Source organism: Nilaparvata lugens, chromosome 14 (genome assembly GCF_014356525.2).
Source record: "Nilaparvata lugens isolate BPH chromosome 14, ASM1435652v1, whole genome shotgun sequence".
Classification (NCBI taxonomy): domain Eukaryota; kingdom Metazoa; phylum Arthropoda; class Insecta; order Hemiptera; family Delphacidae; genus Nilaparvata; species Nilaparvata lugens.
In genome coordinates this window covers 11,678,560-11,699,534 of record NC_052517.1, presented here as the reverse complement: position 1 = coordinate 11,699,534, position 20,975 = coordinate 11,678,560, and the positions used below count along the sequence as shown (strand labels likewise).

Below are 20,975 nucleotides of genomic sequence, written 5' to 3'. Positions count from 1 at the left end.
GTCTCTTTTTAGCACTACCGTCTGGTGGAAAGTATTGTTGGATACTGTTTTCATTAATTTAAACTTTGAATATTTCGATTCACTTGAAAACAATTTCACAAATAAATAACAAATTGATAATTCAATTTATTACGAAAGAACGTTTTAGGTTAAACATGCACTAAATGAACCGATTAAGCACGACCCGTCCGGAAACTTGAGATAAGAGAGCAAAACAATTCTGCGACCGCTCCGTTCAACAGCTCACTATCAACTCCTAATTTGAGAACATACGATTTGAAATCGAAAAGTTGTCAGTTGTAATTGGGGAATGATTTTAAAAAACCAATACTTTTATTTTCCATAACTGTACTCATAAAAAATAATATGATAATATATTTTATATTCGAATGAAACGTTTAGTTTTTAAATAAAAAAATATTTTTGAGCCCCAAAATCCAATGGAGAGTTACCGAATTGCTTGATCAAGAGATTCAATTGATTGATGATAAAGTTCAATTGCGCCGTGAACATAGAGAATTTGATCTTCATCAAGTTCAAATGTTTGGAGACAAAAGTCGTGTTGCCAATACATACATAGAAATGATTCTCATTAATCATTCGTGAACAGTACAGAGGAAATAATTGAGGAGTTGGGTGGAAAAACGACCTGAGTCAAAAAATCAAGTTTTGTGTAAATTGAGTTTGAAATATTTAGTACACATCTTCATTATTTCATCAGAATGCAATATTCTTGCAAGTATTTGAACTTTATTGATCTTTTTATACTATTTTCAATGCTATTATTCATGATTAGCCAGTAATCCAAGGCTAACTGATATTAATTGATATAAGGTGTGTTGTCTCAGGTCGTTTTTCCATAACCCTGGTTGTTACATGTTCAGAGGTTCAATAAAATGATGAAAAACCCGTATCAAGAGTAGTGATAATGATAATATATTGCTCATGATATTGGATAATTAATAAGTAGGTAATAAAGATCTAAAAAATGTCATTTAGAAGTGAACAATTGAAGATGATATTTTCTTCTTGAACACGTTTCATCCCATAATCAAGACTCTGGAATGTTACATGGTACTGTTCTGATTTTCGGGAAATTCATACACCCAATGCTTTCAGCATCGGATTCTTCTTCAGGAGCGTCTTCTTCATTATTTCATCATCTAGAGGATAATTGGTTCCCTTGGATGTATTAATGATCTTCTTATACCATTCATTTGGTAGAGAGTTAGTTGGGAGGATATTTTTAATATTCTTTCCGAAGAATGGACATTGATATGTCCAAAGCTCCGCCAATTTATGTAGATGCATTACAATATAATCTTGTATAGTTATTCCAAATTGCTTTTTCCATATCATATACAGTTCAATAATTATTTTCTTAGTCTATATTATGTAAATTCATCTATAATTTTGCTGTATTGTAAGCTATTGTATATGAGTGTATAAGCCAGTATATACTGTAATCTACATAAGTACAAGTAATCTACAAAGTACTCAATCAATCAATCAATCAGCTTCTTCTTTTGTAGGAAAACAAAATAAGGATTTCACTGGCTGCTGGCTCACAGCTTGTCAGCTGAATAATTTCAGGTTTGCCACACAAACAAAAAATTTTCACAACTCAATCATTTTTCAAGATACAACAACATTTTATGTACCAATCTGTTCAGAATTTAATGGCGGATAGAATGAAGCGTGTTGCGGGAAAACGACACGAGTGACCTCGGGTCGTTCTTCTACCCAGCTCCTCAATTTCACAATTGAAAATAATAATTTCACACATACAAAGCCTATGGAATACTGTGTACGTAGTACAGTATCCTTTCCTGCTCAAATCAAACCTGTACTGTAGGCTACAGAAGAGTCACGACATGTCAATTGGAAAATTTTCTCATTTTCAAATGTCTGCTCATGATATGATATCTTCTCATTTACATTTGACGATTTCTCAAATACAATTCACTACTCTCAATTACATGTGTGATGACTTCCTAAATACAATTGACTATTCTCATTTAGGCTACATCTGACATTCTCTCAATTACAAGTGACTAATCTCAAATACAATTGATACTTTCTCAAATAAAATTGGAAAAGGTGTTTTGACTACTATTTTTTTTTTTTTTTTTGAGCAGGGTATGATTACTAAATCTTTTCTCCGGAACAACGTCTTTTCACAAAAAGTGAGCATGCCGTACACAAGTAAAATATTCAATCCAAGGTTTACAAGAGAGTTTTTGCAAGGATTGACAGACACAGAAGAAAATGTCAATATGGAGAGAAACTAAGAGACAAATTTCATTATATCATAGGCTATCCTGATCTTGAGATACAATGTTAGGTTAGCAAAGTTTGAGGCATCCGCTTCTCTAAAAAAGTAAGTGAATTCTCAGTGAAGCCTGTTCAAGAATATAAACTTACTGACGTGCTATTCTTGAATCTTAACAAGCCTCCCATTCGCATCATTCTAGCAATAACCCAAATTCAATGCGGAAAATTCTCGGAAATTGTGTTACCAAGTCACCATTGATTGTGATGAACCTAATTTGGCGTTGAATTGTAGAGGATTTTATTCTCTTGGAAACAGTTCTGGATTTTTTCACTATGAAAGGTTTTGAGTTATATGGAGAAAAAAACAGGTATTTTTAACACTGTAAGGTTAGCAGAGGGTATTTTTTTGTGGAGAATCATTTTCAGACTATTTGTACCAAATAACTAAAAAATCAGTACCACAATACATTCTGGCAGCATGTTTCCTCGCTCCCTTCTCATGTCTCAAGTGAATGAACAGAAAAATAAACTATGAATTCGCTAAGCTGTGACTCAATGAGTCTGAACGAAAAAGGAGATAAGTTGCTGATTCATAAATTCACGGCAAGCCCCATAGCAAACCAGTTACTTCGAACAGTGAAGGAGACAATGGAGATATGCAGGGATATGCAAGTACCCCGCATTGTATGCTCAATCCGTAAATGAGTTTTGTGTAAGTGTGTATTAGCGATCGTAGCACAACGTGGTGGCAATTTTGGAAACTGGAGTGTATCCCAATTAGGTGGAGTACTAACAAAATGGGGAGATTTTTTTTTATTACGTTTTTACATGGTTTTAAGCATGTAGAAGTGATTTTTACTAAAATTGAGCAGTGACACTACGGGGTCTCCCCTTAGTGTACACACCTCCCCTTAATGTGCTGTGTATACTTGATTGTCTCCCCGTATTATACCTTGTTCCAACACACACACACACCACACACACACACACACACACACACACACACACACACACACACACACAACACACCACACACACACACACAACACACACACACACACACACACACAACACACACACACACACACACACACACACACACAGACCAACACCCAAAAATCATGTTTTTGGACTCAGGTGACCTTAAAACGTATAGAAAACTTGAAATTGGGGTACCTTAATTTTTTTGGAAAGCAATACTTTCCTTAGTTGGTCGGGCAAGTAGGTAGTAGGGCAAGGAAAGTAAAATGGCCAGACTGAAAGATGACTATATAGAGGTGTATTTAAATAGGGATTCTGAATCAGAACTGGAACTTTCATTGGGTGATTTAAGTAGCTCTTCTGATGATAGTGATAATGATAGTGAAAATCTTGATTCATCTGAAAATTTGGTATGAAAAGAAGTAGACGTGTTCTAGGTACCTCCATAAAACTGAACCAAATACCACAATTTTCAAGGAATAAACATATTAAGTGTAAAGTGAAGTTTGATCGTGTGTTGACTCCTACAGAATCATTTTGTAAATTTTTCCCCGAGAAAATTTTCACCCACGTGGCAGAAGAAACAAACATTTATGCATTTCAGTCTATGGACGTCACTTATGACATACCTCCAAGATCCAGGCTTCACGATTTTGAGGAAATAAATGAATAACATGTAAAGGCTTTTGTAGCCACACAAATTGGTATGGGGCTAATCCACAAACCAACAGAACAATCATACTTCCAGAATCCTTTTTTGCTCACTAAAACACACGGTTTTTCATCAATTTTCTCAAGGGACCAGTATCTATTGATTTAGTCTTTTTTACATTCCAATAATAATGCAAATCAGGTGCGCAGAGGTAACCCTGGCTACGACCCCTCATTCAAAATTAGGCCACTAATTGACATAGTTATACCTAAGTATGTTGAGTTCTATGAACCTGGTGAATCTTTGCTAATCGATGAAAGCATGATTAAATTAGAGCTGAAAGAGATGTTTCCATAACCATCTACAACCACACAGAATCTTCAATTATCAGCTTCACATACAATGCAACCAGCATCTTCTAGAAGTAGCAATAAAAGTTATTCACCACCGAATTGGGAGGAAGAAGAGAAAATGGTAGCATCAGAGACTGCATGGATTCTCCCTAAACAAAAGAAAAGAAAAATCCGTGACTCACCAGAGAAAATAAGGCCTTTAACTGATTCTACAAGTATGAAAACGACAGAAAAGGAAAACAAGCCACCACCAGTCATATTAAGCAATATACAAGAGTATTCGAAAATTGAAGAGGCATTGAAATCGAAAAATCTCAATTCCAGTGCCAACATGATGAACAACAACCAGCTAAAATTGAATGTTGAAACTGAACAAGAATACAGAGATTTATCTAAGATGTTGAATGAAGCTAAATATGAATGGCACATGTATGAGAATAAACAAACCCCTCCAATTCGTGTCATGGCTAGAGAGCTTCATCCATCATGCGATTCAGAGGATATAAAGAACGATCTTCTAAGCAGAGGATTTCAAATAGTCAGTGCTGTCAACTAAATGAAAAAAGTGGAGAAGGATTGAAAAGAACACATTATCAGACTTCCAATGTTCATGTTGACATTTAAGAATACAGAAGATACAAAATGAATATTTGGAATTGAACATACATGAAAGTGAAAATTGAATCAATTAGAAGTAATAAATGATTCCACAGTGTAAACGTTGTCAGCGGTTTGGTCATACACAGACATACTGTCAACATGAACCTGTGTGTGTGAAGTGTGCTGGAAAACACTGGACTATTCTGTGTACCAAGGCTAGAGAAACCCCAGCCAAATGTTTCAATTGTGCTGAGACTCACTCAGCTAACTACAGAGGCTGTCTCATCGCTAAAGAACTTCAGAGAGGAAGAACTGAAAAATAAAACATAGTTAGAAGAAGTAGCGAAGTACCACATACAACTAAACAGAGAAACTTCACTTCAAAAAAGTACACTGGAGAAATATCCTTCTCCCAAGTAACAAAACTCACTCCAAGCCTACAACAGGAGAGCCAACCAAAGCAACAACAATAACCAGTTGGAGTCAATAAGGTGTTGCAGAAAATTTTAAACAGTTTGATATTCTTTCTGGACGACTTGACAGCTTGAAGGAGAGAGTAAGAGTATCAAGAAGAAAAACTAGAAAATGGATATTTCGAGCCAACAAGATATAAGGATTGCTACCTGAAATGTAAATGGAATAAATATCATCAGTAATAATAGAAAACAAGAAATAGGAATATTTCAAAAGACGCGCCAAAATATAGATGTTTGCCTCATCTCTGAAACCCATTCAACTGAGCAGACTCTCTTCAAAATCAATGACTATAATTTTTACGAAACTATTCATCCTCAAAATCAAAGTGCTGTAATAGTAAAGGAGAGTATTAAACCCTATGAAGACTTCAGTATTCAAAGTAATTAAATACAGCTAACTGTAGTTGGAATAGAGTCAATCAACCAGATAATACTTGTTGGAGATCATATTTCCACCACGTTACAATCTTGAGAAAAATGATTATACAAATATTCTTGTTCAGCTTGGAGATAGATTTATAGTGGGTGGAGATTTTAATGCCAAGCATAAGGATTGGGGTTCAAGACTCATGACTACCAAAGGAAAAGAACTCAGAGAGGCTATCCAGGAGCTGTGCTGCAAATTCCATTCAACAGGGACACCTACGTATTGGTCAACAGATTTGAATATAACTCCAGATCTTCCAGATTTCTCCATAACAAAGAGAATATCCAGTAATTTTATCGACATTGAAGAGAGCTTTGACCTGGACTCTGATCATTCAGCTGTAATTCTCACACCTAGTGAACGAATAATAAAGAAAGAAGACAGACCAATGCTAGTCAAAAGAACAACAGACTGGGAAGCTTTTGAAGTGAATTTGGAGAATGAAATCAACTTGAATATTCCACTTAGAACAACTGAGCAGCTAGATGAAGCCACAGCAAAATCTCATGTGGCAAATCCAAAAATCAGCCTGGAAAAACACCAGACAATATGCCAGGAAAACAGAAGGATGCAATAACCATCTGGAGATTCGACAACTTATTTCAGAAAAACAAAGGGCAAAAAGAAGATGGCAACAAACTCGTGATCCTGCTGACAAAAATATCTTGAATAACAAAACACAACAATTGAGAAGAGAGATGAGGAAACTAACTGTGGAATCCATAATTAACTACCAGCCGATGTCAGTACAGATTGTTCATTATGGAAAGCAACAAAAAGAATTAAGCGGCCAATATAACAATCCCCTCCAATTAGAAAACCAGATGGTACTTGGGCAAGAAATAACAGAGAAGGGGCAGATTTTTTTGCTAATCATCTACAAGAAATCTTCCAGCTAAACAACATTCAATCTGAAATTGATCCTGAAGAAGATGAAATAGATGATTTAGATACAGAGATTGATCCAGTTTCTATGAATGAGGTTCAAAAAGAAATACAATATGATATGAATACCAAAAAAGCACCTGGGTTTGATCTGATTACAGGTAAAATCTTGAAGGAACTTCCAAGGAAAGGTATTGTCATGCTCACATACTTATTCAATGCATCACTCCGATTACCGCATTTTCCTACAATTTGGAAGGTGGCAGAAGTAATTATGTTGCAACAGCCTTGGAAATGTCCTCAAGAAGCAAAATCATACCGCCCAATATCTCTTCTATCTGTAATTCCATAGATTTTTGAGAAATTTCTAATGAAGAGATTGACTCCCATCATAAGTAGCAGGAATCTGATACCAGCTTATCAATTTGGTTCCAGGCAGAAGCACTCAACCCTGGACCAAGTACATGGAATCACCAATGTAATAGAGAAGTCATTGAAGAGAAAATCTATATGTTCAGCAATCTTCCTTGATGTGGCACAGGTATTTTGTTCTGGCCAGAGGACTCGAATTGTAGCGCCAGAATGCCAGACTGTATTTCTGCCAATAGCAGGCTTGTGTTTGCGTCGGCGCAGACCGTCCTGCTTGCTTGGCATTGTAGATTTTTTTTGAAAGTCTCAGTCTTGTCTCGTCGCCCCATTGCTGTGCAAGACCGAATTTGTGTTTGTCATGTAACTTCGATCAGAAATTTCTTGTAAATTGTTTGACTGTAGTGTGTGTGAATTAAGAATATGACAGCATGAATAGTATTGAGTTGAATTAATTTGAATCGGATTTGAATTTATAAAGAATCCAGTTTGAGCTTTGTTCAAAACACAGTGCATAGCCTGCAAGTTGAACGCGAAAAGGCTGCCCGGAAGCAATAACCTGTCTCTTCCCAGATTTCATCCCACCCTGAACCTGACCAAAACACCTAATAAAGGCTTCGAAGGGCAAGTAGTCAAGATTGGAATAAATTTGGTGAGTTTTTGCTCTTTTTCATTGTTCATTAATGCAGAGTTTAACTGTACAAATAACCTGGCTCAAATTGAAGATTAAATTTTGCCCCTTGTTTGTATTTGATTATTTAAATAGTAAATTACAGTCCTCTGGTATCTCTAGCCTGAGCTTTGCTCAGAACACATTTGACAAAGTGTGGCATGAAGGACTGATCATTAAACTTCATAAAATTCTCCCCACTCATCTTGTAAAACTTATAAAATCATACATCACCAACAGATTATTCAGAGTAAAACAAGGTGACGACGTCTCCAAATTGAAGGAAATAAGGGCTGGAGTTCCACAGGGTAGTGTTCTTGAATCAGTTCTTTATGTGCTGTACATAAGCGATCTTCCTGAATTGGATGCAGTGACAATAGCTACTTTTGCTGATGATACTGCAATACTGGCAGAAGGGGAAACAGGACAAGAAGCAGCCACAAAGCTACAGAATGGTAGCAACAGATTCAGTGACTGGATCAAAAAATTGAGAATTCGATTGAATGAGATGAAGTCTACTCATATTAACTTCACAAACAAAATTATCAATGACCCGATTCGAATAAATCTGTATGGGAATGTAGTACCACACAGCAACACAGCAAAATACCCTGGGATGACTCTTGACACCAAGTTGAAATGGAACGAGCATATCAAGATGAAAAGGAGCGAGCTAGGATTCAAATTCAGTAAAATCTATTGGCTATTGGACCATCAATCACAACTCTCATTGGACAACAAGTTATTGATTCACAAACAAATTCTGAAACCAGTCTGGACATATGGAATTTAGCTTTGGGGCTGCTCTAGAACTTCTAACATCAGTCAGATTCAAAACAAATTACTGAGGAACATGGTGAATGCGCCCTGGTACATAAGGAACAGAGATTTGCACCAAGATCTGCACATCCCCTATGTGACCTGTGAGATGAGACGATTGGCAGCCCATCATGAGAAACGTCTTCATCAAAACGACAACAACGAAGTCATCCAACTACTAGACAACACTGAACTCACTAGGAGGTTGAAGACTACAAAGCCCTTCGAGTTGGTGTAGTGCTATTGGAGTGAAAGAAGTATATTGAATAAAAGTATAGTGGAATAATTTAAAGTAGTAAAGTTATAGATTGGAACTGTAGGCTTCACTGGAAGATTTTTGCAATAACATTGAATTTAGGATAAGAAATAACAGAACAAAATTAATGGTTAGTCCGAGTGACTAGTTTTAATAGAAATAACAAAAAAAACAGCACTCATTACCGGAGCTCACCTTGTCCACAGAGAAGAAGTAATCTTTCTACTTTGTGCCTTGTCTAAATACAGCATTGTATTGCCTATATGTATATCCTATATATATCCATATAAGCAATACAATGCTGTATTTAAACAAGGTAAGCTTAGTGCGTATATATGCGGATGTATGGTGTAGCATATCTGAATAGAGCATAACTATATTAGAGCAGCTGAAAATTGAACACCAACTGGAACTGAAAGTATCACTTCTGAAGTTGTTTCCTGATCTATCTTTTGTGGTTCCGGGTAAAGAACCATGCTACATCCCCCTCCAACCAACCAAAAAAAAAAAAAAAAAAAAAACAAAAAATCGGGAGTTTAGGTAATAAATTGCTTAGGTCTATAATGATTTGTTTAATTGCTCTTCGCATAGCTTTTTCCTTGAACTTACTTATTTTTGGTTGATGTCACTTGGACTTACTTTTCATGTACACCACCATGAGTACATTTGTACTTCAATTCATAATATACAAGCTCATCCTTTTTTTCACTACTATATTTTTTCAAATCCTGGAAGGATGTAGACTCCATTAATGAAACATTGAAACGATAGGTTACTTAGAAATCATAACCATGTGACCAAAAACCACCAACACGACAATGCTTATGTAAATAGCGGTATCCGCGCATGCACAAATGTTTACCGGAACGCGAACTGGAGCTACGGTTACCGTAACTGTAGCCACAGTCACAGAGAAGAAGTAATCTTCTACTTCGTTTGTTTGTTTGTTTGTTTTTAAAGCTTCCCAGAGACTCTAATCAGAGTATAGGAATTGTCAAAAATTTATAATACATACAGTATTACATAAAAAGGAGAAAAAAAATCACACAAAGGAACCCTCTCTACACACAAACTCTTCTGTGGTATAGAATACTCCAAGCATCAAAAAACTTTTTAAATCCTTCTCAAAAACATTGACATCTTCACAATTTTTCAAGTGAGTAGGAAGCTTTCTAATAAATTTAAGGCCCATATATGTAGGTTTCTTCTCAAAAAGAGCTGTTCTGTGATACAGTGAAGCATAGTCTCCTCTATTTCTAGTATTGTATCCATGCGAATCAGCATTTCTAGTCATTGTCTGTCTTCTAACATGCATAATCACCTCATAGATATAAATAGAGGGAACGGTTAGTATGCCTAATTCTTTAAAGTGGTTCCTACAGGACTCTAAAGGCATAATACCTTTGATCGCTCTAACAGCTTTTTTTTGGAGCTTGAACACCCTCTCCAAATTCTGGCACGACCCACCCCACACAATAATGGCATAGCGGATGTGTGACATTATGAGTGAGTGGTAGACTGCCATTGTGAGTTTGGTATCATTCAATCTTCTTATTTGTCGGAGTGCAAAGACTCCAGATGCAATCCTCCCACAGAGCTGATCAGTATAGAAATCCCAAGAGAGATGCTGATCCAGAGCAACCCCTAGGAATTTCACGAAATGAGGCTGGTTAACATTTTTTTCATTTATCTGTACATTAATAAGTTGATCTGGCCTGGAATTATTTCTATGTTTAAATAGTAAAAAATGGGATTTTGATTCATTAATTCCTAATTTGAGTTGAGAGAGGTACTGGGCTATGGCATTAATGTTCAAGAAAGATTCTATTTCTAACACACTTGCATCCTGAGAGCTGCAAATGTATGATGTGTCATCGGCATACATTAAAACTCTACCCTGGGATATAACTTTTGGCACATCATTTACATATAGCAAAAACAACAAAGGACCAAGTATAGAGCCCTGTGGTACACCAGCCTTCACTGATACTCTATCCGATAAGTAATGAATTATCTTCCCTTTCACTTCCCTTGTTATTTCCACACACTGAGACCTATCCAGGAGATAGGACCTGAACCATTCCAGTTCAACATCTCTCACACCCACCAACTCCAGCTTCCTTAACAAAATTGAATGATCAACGCAATCGAAAGCTTTGCTTAGATCCAGAAAAATTCCAACAGCTTTCTCACCCTTATCCATCATATCAATTATATCCTCAAAAATGGATACAATTGCCGTCTTTGTGGATCTTTCTTTCTGAAACCCATGCTGCTCCTTGGCCAGAATTTGATTTTCAGCAAGATGTTCAACAAAGCGAAACATCATACACTTCTCAAAAACCTTACCAATAGAATTCCCAAGAGTAATAGGTCTGAAATTATTTGCAACGTTTCCCTCACCGCCTTTGTGAATGGGTACTACTTTTGACTCTTTTAATTTATCAGGGAATACACCGTACTTCAAAGATTCATTTACCAAATGGGTGAGTGGATCTAATAAATATTCTTTACAAGACTTCAACACCATAGTGGATATCCCATCCAGACCAGTTGACTTTTTACCTTTTAGACTATTTAATATCTTATCCATCTCCTCTCTTGTAAAAGGAGCAGCTATGAATTTATTCACAATAATTGTTCTGTCATCATAGGAGTCAGAGAAAATGTTGTCATTTAATTGTACAGAGACATTATTCTTTATGCCAGCCTCCTGAAAAAATGTATTAAAATAGTTGGAAACCTCAAAGCCTCCTCTCAAAACCGTTCCCTCTTCTGTTACAACTTCGTCTATATAACAGTTCTCATTCCTCCGTTTCAACACACCCCTCTCTTCATTTATCACCCTCCAGACAGAAAGATTCAAATTGTTGGACTTCCGTAAAGAATCTGCTGTAAATTTACGCTTAGCCTTTCCAATTTCATTTGCATAAAACTTCTTCAATCTAATATACTCTTGTTGGTGTGCACGGTCTCTACTTTGTGTGAAGCGTCTAGAGGCAGCTCGTACATTATCTCGCAACTGCAAGAGCTCATCATTAATCCATTTATTCTTGATATTTCCTCCACTTATTATAACTTTTTTAATTGGACAACAGACATTATAAAGGTAATTTAGAGTTTCTACAAAATTTGAATACTTTTTGTTGAGATCATTTCCATTATAAACTTCCTGCCACTTTTGTTTTGATAAATGCATATTTAGACAAACCAAGTTACAATCACTTACATCTCTCGAATTTTTTGAGATAACTCTCTTATCCGGAGATACAAAATGAACGCCCCGCATTTTAATAGATTGAAAAGTGTGGTCAGATAATTCAGAATTTTTTACTGCAACAAAACCATCCTCTATATTTGTAATAATATTATCTATTATAGTCTGAGAGTCTCTTGTGATTCTGGTAAATTCACTAACTTTTATTATCAGGTCGTTTTCAGCAAAAAGGTCTCTGAAAGCATCACTTAAAGGGTTTTTCACATGGAGATCAACATTAAAATCACCTGCAATTACTATCCTATTAAACTTTGGTGTTAGGATTTGCAAAATTGTGTCCATTTTGTCATGGAAATCATTCCAATCTCCACTGGGCGATCTATATACTCCAGCAACAGCAATTTTCCCTTTTCCTTTTCCTATTTCTACAGCAGTGATTTCTAAATTCATTTCAGTGGAGAATTGATTCAAGAATGAGAGTTTCTGAACTTTAATGTGTTTCTTTACCAAGATACAAACGCCGCCACTCCTGTGTAAAGATCTACAATAACTTGCACTTATGCTATAGCCTTCAAAGCTTAATTGCGTTATTTCAGATTCTTTGAGACCATGTTCAGTAAAAACTACTACATCTGGCTTTTCAGCTCTTAGAAATACATTTATTCTGTCCACTTTATTACTCATATATTGAATGTTCTGATGTATGATAGTGCATACTCCTGTAATATTTGATTCAGTTAAAGGTCCAGAGTATCTAAAAAATAATTTCCAGAAATATCATTTAAAATTGGAATACTGGAACAGCTCTTTGTTGAAAATTCGGATTCCTTTACTATAAAAGTCTCAGTGCTTTTCTGGTTGCCTATTAAATATTTTTTTATGAGTTGAATGAGTTTGGGTTTGCCCTTGTGCTTGTTGAAATGCAAGCCATGGCGAGTGTAATCTGTGATGTCTAGCTCATTCAGATCAATCATGCCAATTTTATTATCACTCATTAACTTAAACTCCTCAAACATCCATGTGTTTAATCTACTCACATTTACATTCATTAGAGGTCTGTCATACCTTAACGGAATCGTTGATATAGCCACATTTGTTTTCTCAGCTATTCTCTTTATTGAGTCAAAATTCAGGTTAGTGGGCTGATCCACTCTGTCAACTACATCGTTTGTCCCTGCTAAAATAATCACAGTGTCGTCCTTTGTGAAATCCTTAGTAAAATCGTCAATATCATGAATTACCGTATTAAAGGAGCATCCAGGTCTAGAAAAGACAGTTGCCTCATAGCCTTCACATTTCACTTCATCATTCAAATTCCATCCTATATCTCTTCCATGACTGTCTGACATTACTAGGACTCTTTTCTTATAATTTACTCTCTTTTTGTTTGCAATTTTTCTTGCAACATGATTTTTCTCCTCAATCTTTTTCGCTATCTTATTTATGACTGGTTCACTAGGTTCTTCCAACTGATTTAAAATACTGAATGAGTTTTCCGTATGCACAATTCCGCCGCTCAGAGATTCATTTGCAATTGTTTGACCTGGCGAGTAAAAATTGTTCAATTCTTCGTAATTTAACTGGATTGTCTTATATTTAGCTCGAAGACAACTGTTATCGGCTTCTAAAACCTCAATTGTAGTCCTCATCTCGCTTAATCTCTGCTCAAAAGTTTGATTTTCTCTCTTCCTTTCCTCCCTCATTTGCCTTTTCAACTCATCCATCAACGATTTATAGTGTTCAATCTCGCTCTCTTTATCCATTTCACAAGCTTTCAATCTCGAATCGAGATCCCTTGCATGCTCAATTACATCGACAGACTGTTCATGTCTCATCTCCCTTAGGGATGAAACCGCTTCCGATGTATGTGCAGGTGATTCAGTTTCTAAATCAATCAATTTTTGTTCCAAGACAACTGCTCTATCTGTTAGTGCATTTTTCATGAACTCCAATTCAGCTACTCTCTGTCTAAGATAATTATTTTCTTCGGATATGGATTTATATTTAGGTGGATCGGGCGTGAGTGTAACATAGGGAGAGAGCAAGCTTGTTAGGGATGGCGTCTCATCATCAGGTGTTTTTTGCGGTGACCCACCAAATGATGAATCACCCGCTGCATCACAATCAGCCTCCTCTGCTTCATTTTGCTCTGATGTTTTTTGTCCCGCCGACTTTGTTTTATGATTATGAACACTCGGTTCTCCGACAACAGTCGACTTGAGCGAGTCTGTTTTGATAGTGGATGAACAAAGCTTATTAGTACACCGCCACACTATAACACCCGTCTTCTGCTTAACAGGTCTACTAAAACGAAACCCTTCATACATGATTCCTGGTTGATCTCTTGAAGTTCTTATTATTTTGAGTGTCATAGTTAACTGCTATGATGACTCACGAAACAAAATAACCAGTAAGATAGGGAAACAGTAACAATAGGAAGATATATATTAGTAGAAGCAAAAAAAAAAAAAATAATAATAATAAATAGATTATAATAATACTAGACTACGAAATTATATTATAATTACGAAAAAGTGTTATCAAATTAACAACAATTTATTTATTAGCTGTAGTAATAGTATTCTAGCAAAAATTAGTCTGTAGACATGCGAAAGAGAAAAACAAAACCATCATGCTTACGTGCAGCAAAATAGAAAAGGAAACTTTAAATTGATTGATTCTTATTTATTTATTTTTTATTAAATTCTAGAAAAGGGAAAGAGATTGCAATTCTTCTTAAACGTCAAAGTATAAAAACTGACAGTCTTTGTGATTAAAATAGAGAGAATGTTGAAAACGTTTTTATTTCTGAGTGAAGAATTGAAAGTGATTGATTATCGCAACAAGAGATAAGTTTGATAAGGACTGCTACTATTTCACAATGCAAGAGTCAGACTTCTCCAACACTCCTACTTCCAATACGATCCACCTACACAGGCTCTCATTTATAGTTTAGGAAAATTTCGCTGTTGTATGATCGCGCGTGCTCTGTCCCCCAGCAGACCAAGCCCGACCACCAAAATCCAGAGCAAAGCTTGTGCCAAGTTTACAAAAATTCACCTCAGCACAATATTTGCAAGGACCACTGCGATACAGAAACAAAAAACAAATTAATTGCCTTTCATAAAAATTAGTTTGCTTAAAATGCCAAATAAAGCTGAAAAGAGTAGGCTTATAAGCAATTAAGCGAAAATAGGGTTTTTGGAGATTCAGGTTTCAAGTTAAGTTACCCACCATTCATTTTTACCTGCAATCATCTACCATCTAGTGATACAAGTTCCAAAACGCAAGGTCTATGGAAACAGGTCAAGACTCTCATGTTCCTCATGGAGCACCATTTTGATGTGATTTTGGGAGGCATATTTGAAAATCCATTCCAATTTGAACAATTGATGTGTAACAAAATCATACATTATGTACTTTTGAAACAATAACAGTTACATGTCACTTGAGTTGTGCTCAGATTCGTGGCTCCAAGTAACAAATATATAATAATTATAATACTAATAATAAATAATAATAATATTCTGATTCAAATCAAATGAATTTTTATTCAGGTTTTCGATTTTTTATAATGAAATTTCAATTATGAGTTCCTGTCCAATAACTGTTCTTATTCTTGTAACATACAGAATGTTATGATTCATAAGGCATTGAGACAAGACAGAGAAATGCAAAGCTAACCTCAAAAATAGCTTGAAGTTTTAAATCTGAAAATCATGTATTGAATTTCCAGTTGGAATCTGGATACTCTATTCTCTTGAAGTAGCCTATTTTTTACAACTGACAGGGTACCCGAGCTCAACTATGGGAAACAAAAGCAAGATTATTTTTGAGGGATATTTATGATCCAAATTCAATTGAAATCGTTATTATCATTTTCGATTCATAGAATCTACTCCAGTCATAAAATTTCGTTTTATGAAACATTCAGAATCTTAATAAATCATCTGTACTCCCGGGTATAGCTCTGATTGAAGCAGCAGTGCCCAATCAAATTGTTACAGAAAAAAAATAGTCTGTTAATCAATTGAGTTGCTTATTTCGACTGTAGCAACTGTTTCAAGAAGGTATTCTCTCTGGATCATAGTTCTAATAACATATATAGTATGAGCATTACAATAATTGAAATTAAGAAATTGGGAAAAGAAGAATGTGCATAAACTTTGATGACGACAATCATTATTAATTTTCATATTGTCCAAATTTCAAGTGTCCTAAAACAGCTGATCAAATAACTTCCCGTTATTTGTGTTTATTATTCAAGAATCAAAACATCTCCAATAATATCAACAATGGCACATCATTTAAAAATACAGAGAAATATAAACTCAATCTCCCCTATTAAAACATAATTGAACATAATCTTTTATGTAACCGTATTTAGACAAATTTCAATCTACCCAATCTGAGATCCTCACTCTGATGTCATGGTTGACGACGGCATCTACACACAAATAAAAACCCAGCTTCAGTGAGCAACTAGGACCTATAAGAGAGCTATATTCTGAGTTTTTAGCAATGCATCCATAGTCCAGTCACTATGTACATTGGTGCATGCAATTTATATTGTAGTTCTGATTTTTTTATATATTATTTAGGTACATAAGAGAAGTCCAGAACCAGTTTCTTCATGCAAAATTTCCTTGTGCTAGATAGAGGGTGGCCAAAAATCCTCGTATTTTTGGCTCATTTTCCAGTATTCAGCTATTTCTGCCAAATCTCGTAATCGGAAAAAGAAATTTGCTATCGCTTTTTTCTAGATTATAAAATTCTGGATAGAATGAGTTCATTTGGAACTCTCTATCTCCAATTTTTACTGAGTTATGATTTTTCAAAAATGAGTGAAATTTTATGTGAAATAGTCCTATATCATGATGTGTCATGGTTGTGTATTTTGTTTTTCTGCAGCTGGTGAGATCAGTTTTGCCACTGATGATAGGCCCACTGACACTGACACCGCATATGCGATGGGGTAAGCAAACAATGTTTCAAATTTGAATATAAGTTGTAATATAATTGTGATTCACAGTGTGCTCGAAAAAATCAATCAGTCATCTCATGAAACCACATTCAAATAATTACAATAATTGAAAAACACAATGGAATAACAATTTCAAACAATAATAACAATTCTGAGTGATCTCAGGTCTGGTGTCAATGTTTTCAAGTTGCATCTGATCAATTTCAGGCCGCTGACGTGGTTTGACTAGTTTTCAAGCAGCTGGTACCAAAGGTTCAACTTGTCCATCTGAAACATGAGAGTGACTCAACAGATAGTACTGTACGTAACAAGTCCGGTAACAATAATTAACCGCATAAGTATGATTGTTCCTGCCCGAAACGTAGTTGAGGGCAGAATTATCATACGAATGTGGTGAATACGTTACCATGCAAGCTACATACAATATTTTTTGTCATACTTATCTGATGAAGAATAATATTGCTGAAAAACAGAAACCATCACCTGCTGCAGCTCAAGCTACTGCATTCTATAACCATGACCTACCTTGTAGCGCCAAGTTCATAACAGACAGACCCTTCGAGCTCAAATAGAATAATAAAGGCTAAAATTAAAAGATCTCAGATGAGTTCTTATAACTTGAAACTCCTTAGATGAGTTCTTCAACTATTTGAGTTAGTATGTTAATTACTCAGATGTTATTCAGACTTAGAGTAGAGTCCTAACATACTCGACTGTGGAGAGAACATATGATCTCTTTACAGTATAGTATGCTGTAATGAAAATCACATGATTTCTTTCTCTGCAAACAACTGTTTAACGGCCTGATTTGATGCATGGAAAACAGCTGAAATTGAGTGAGTATGACAAAAAGTATTTTTCCCGGATCATGAATAAAAAACGAGCCTCTGCTTCATAAAGCAAGTATCTAAATCACTCGACTACAGTCACTCTTTTTCAATTCAAATTTCTACTACACACAATTTCAAAACTACACAAAACATACGAAACTATCAGCATGGAAAAAACTGATAATCTGGTTGATAAATTGTGTTGGCATGCAGGAAAAAAAGGGGATTGTATATTTTGCAGCTGAAGCGAAAAATGTGTATCTGCTGGCTTGAGATCACAGTTTTTGAGACTAATGAAAAACATTGTAGCTGTCAATTCTTCATTTTTCAAGTTTTACAAGTTTCCAGTTTGTTTTTGTGGTGTGGCAAGAGATTGTGTTCTCAATTTGTGTATATAATATTTATTGGCATACCGAAAAACAAACTGGAAACTTGTCTTAGCAAATACATCATTTTTATTACTTCTTCTTCTTCTTCTTCTCTTCTTCTTCTTCTTCTTCTTCTTCTTCTTCTTCTTCTTCTTCTTCTTCTTCTTCTTCTTCTTCGATGGCACTACAGCCTAAATCGAGCTCTGGCCTCCTCAATACTGTGCCACCATCCATCACGATCTCTTGCCTCCATTCTCCAATTCCTGATGCAAAGAAGGTCTGCAGCAACCATTGAGATGCCATCCACTTATCTCAGTCTCGGCTTTCCTACCGGTCTCTTGCCTCCTCATTGTCCCATATATACATATTCTCTGGGAGACCGAGTGTCTGCATCCGCTCCACATGCCCTGCCCATTTTGAGTGTTGCACTTACAGGGACAGGGGTGGCTCTTTATATAGTGCAGCTAATTCATTGAAGTAGATACTATTTGCCAAAACCATAGCTTTTTTTTACGAATTTTCCACCCTCCCCTCACCACCCGCACCCATACTGTCTACCCCCCACCACCACCACTCCTGCCGCACCTCCCCAGCCTCTTAAGGGCACGACACACCAAGCTCGCTACCGCGGCGGTAGCGAAGTTTTAAAAATCGCTAGCCATGTATTCAGGTTGAGCGCGCCACACCGAGTTCGCTACCGCGGCGGTAGTACGGCGCACTACCACCTAGGACCGCCTGCTAGGCGATTCAACAGAAGTTCGCTGAGAGGTAGTACGGCGGACAAAGCGAGCTCAGTGTGGCGCGCTCAACCTGAATACATGGCTGGCGATTCGAAGAGGTAGCGCAGTCCTGAGTGCTGTAGTCACGCCCTCCCCCCACTACTAGACTCACTACTTGGAGACTACCGCTAGCGGACGTTTTTCGGAGAAAACTACCACCAGCGGTACTACCTCGGCGGTACTGGCGAGCTTGGTGTGGCGAGTCCTTTAGAAGAACCTCTCTCTCTCTCCCTCTCCCAGCCCTTAGAATGAACCTCACTCGCTATCTCTCTCACTCTCTCTCACTCACTTTCTCTCTCTCTATATATATATATATATGCATTAGTTATGACTGGGGAAACACTTGAAATATAATTTCCACTGTCTGTACAGCCCACAATTCTACATGTGATTGGCAATGTTGTCAAGTACATGTAGAATTTAACTGTCAGATGGAAAGCAGGCAATTAACAAATAGAGGATCGGTAAAAAATCTGAGAGTTAGAAGTTAGATGTTTCAGTTAATTCTGTCAGTAAGATGAGATTTTCGTTTCACTTAAATCTAGGTGTTAGACAAAGATGTTTCAGTTAAATCTTACAGTAAGATGTTCGTTTCACTTAAATCTGACAGTTAGACAGAGATGTTTCAGTCAAATATGACAGTAAGATGTTTGTTTCACTTAAATCTGGCAGTAGTAGACTGTCTCTCTCTCTCTTACCTCTTTTGGTAGAGAGTTAGTGGGGAGGATATTTTTAATATTCTTTCCGAAGAATGGACATTGATATGTCCAAAGCTCCGCCAATTTATGTAGATGCATAACAATATAATTATTATCTATAGTTATTATATTACAAATTGCTTTTTCAGAGAGATTGATTGATTGATTGAGTACTTTATTTATGTAGATTACAATATATACTGTCTTATACACTTATATACAATAGCTTACAATACAGCAACATTATAGATGAATTTACATGATATAGACTAAGAAAATAATTATTGAACTGTATATGATATGAAAACGCAATTTGTAATATAATAACTATAGATAATAATTATATTGTTATGCATCTACATAAATTGGCGGAGCTTTGGACATATCAATGTCCATTCTTCGGAAAGAATATTAAAAATATCCTCCCCACTAACTCTCTACCAGAGAGAGAGAGAGTGAGAGAGGTTCATTCTAAGAGCCGGGGGAGGGAGAGAGAGAGAGAGTTTCTTCTCCTTCTAAGAGGCTGTGGTGGTGCAGCAAGAGCGGTGGTGGTGAGGGGTACACAGGATGGTTGCGGATGGTGAGGGGAGGGGGGTAAAAGTCGTAAAAAAAATGATGGTTTCGGCAAATAGTATCTACTCATTGATGTATCTGATTTTTACTCCAATTTTGTAAATAATTGACTATCAATTGAATGTTGTGTGTTTATCTCCATCCACAATAGCCGAGGTTTCAATGCAATCAGTAAGAGTGAAGTTCATCCACGTTTCATCAGCCAGATACCGAAAAGAGCCCATAACAGAAATGATTACTACAGAGCAGGCACCATTAAAGATTACAAGACTTTAAAGATTGATGAAGAAGGACATCAACAACGTGAAATGATATTCACCACGAAATTAATGGAACAGGATGGTGAAAAAGGAGTAAACAAGCCATTTACAGGCCTATTTGTGTAAGTAGCTAACAATATTCAAAAAACGTATTATTAATTGATTATGAACTATATAATCAATATTTTAGATTATTTCTCTGTGCAAACCTTAACCTGTATAGTAGCTTTGTAAGACAATGTGCATGTTATGGATGATTTGTTAGTAAATTTTTTTTCGCCCCACTTGGATGTAATGAGCTGATTCTCGTGCGTCATATGGAGGCCGAAAATGACTGTTTTCTGACCAGGCCGGTAAAAGTTTTACGGCCCTAGGGCTGTAAAATAACCTTTAAGTCAGCTGATTCTGATTTGATGTGAACGTGTTTACAAAATGGTTCATGAAATGGAATCAGTTTATGCTTCTAGAGTTGAATGAGTATTCTGCAATAAGATAATATCATTTTAT

At 36.2% G+C, this 20,975-nt stretch overlaps 1 protein-coding gene across 1 annotated transcript in view; it reads left to right on the top strand.

The window, feature by feature from the left end:
• Positions 1 to 20,975, top strand: part of LOC111053090 — a 196,724-nt gene that overhangs the window by 142,592 nt on the left and 33,157 nt on the right. Inside the window, exons 13-14 of the mRNA XM_039440764.1 lie at positions 16,888 to 16,951; positions 20,360 to 20,590. Coding sequence (XP_039296698.1) covers positions 16,888 to 16,951; positions 20,360 to 20,590 — 295 coding nt within the window. The remainder of the gene's footprint in view (positions 1 to 16,887; positions 16,952 to 20,359; positions 20,591 to 20,975) is intronic.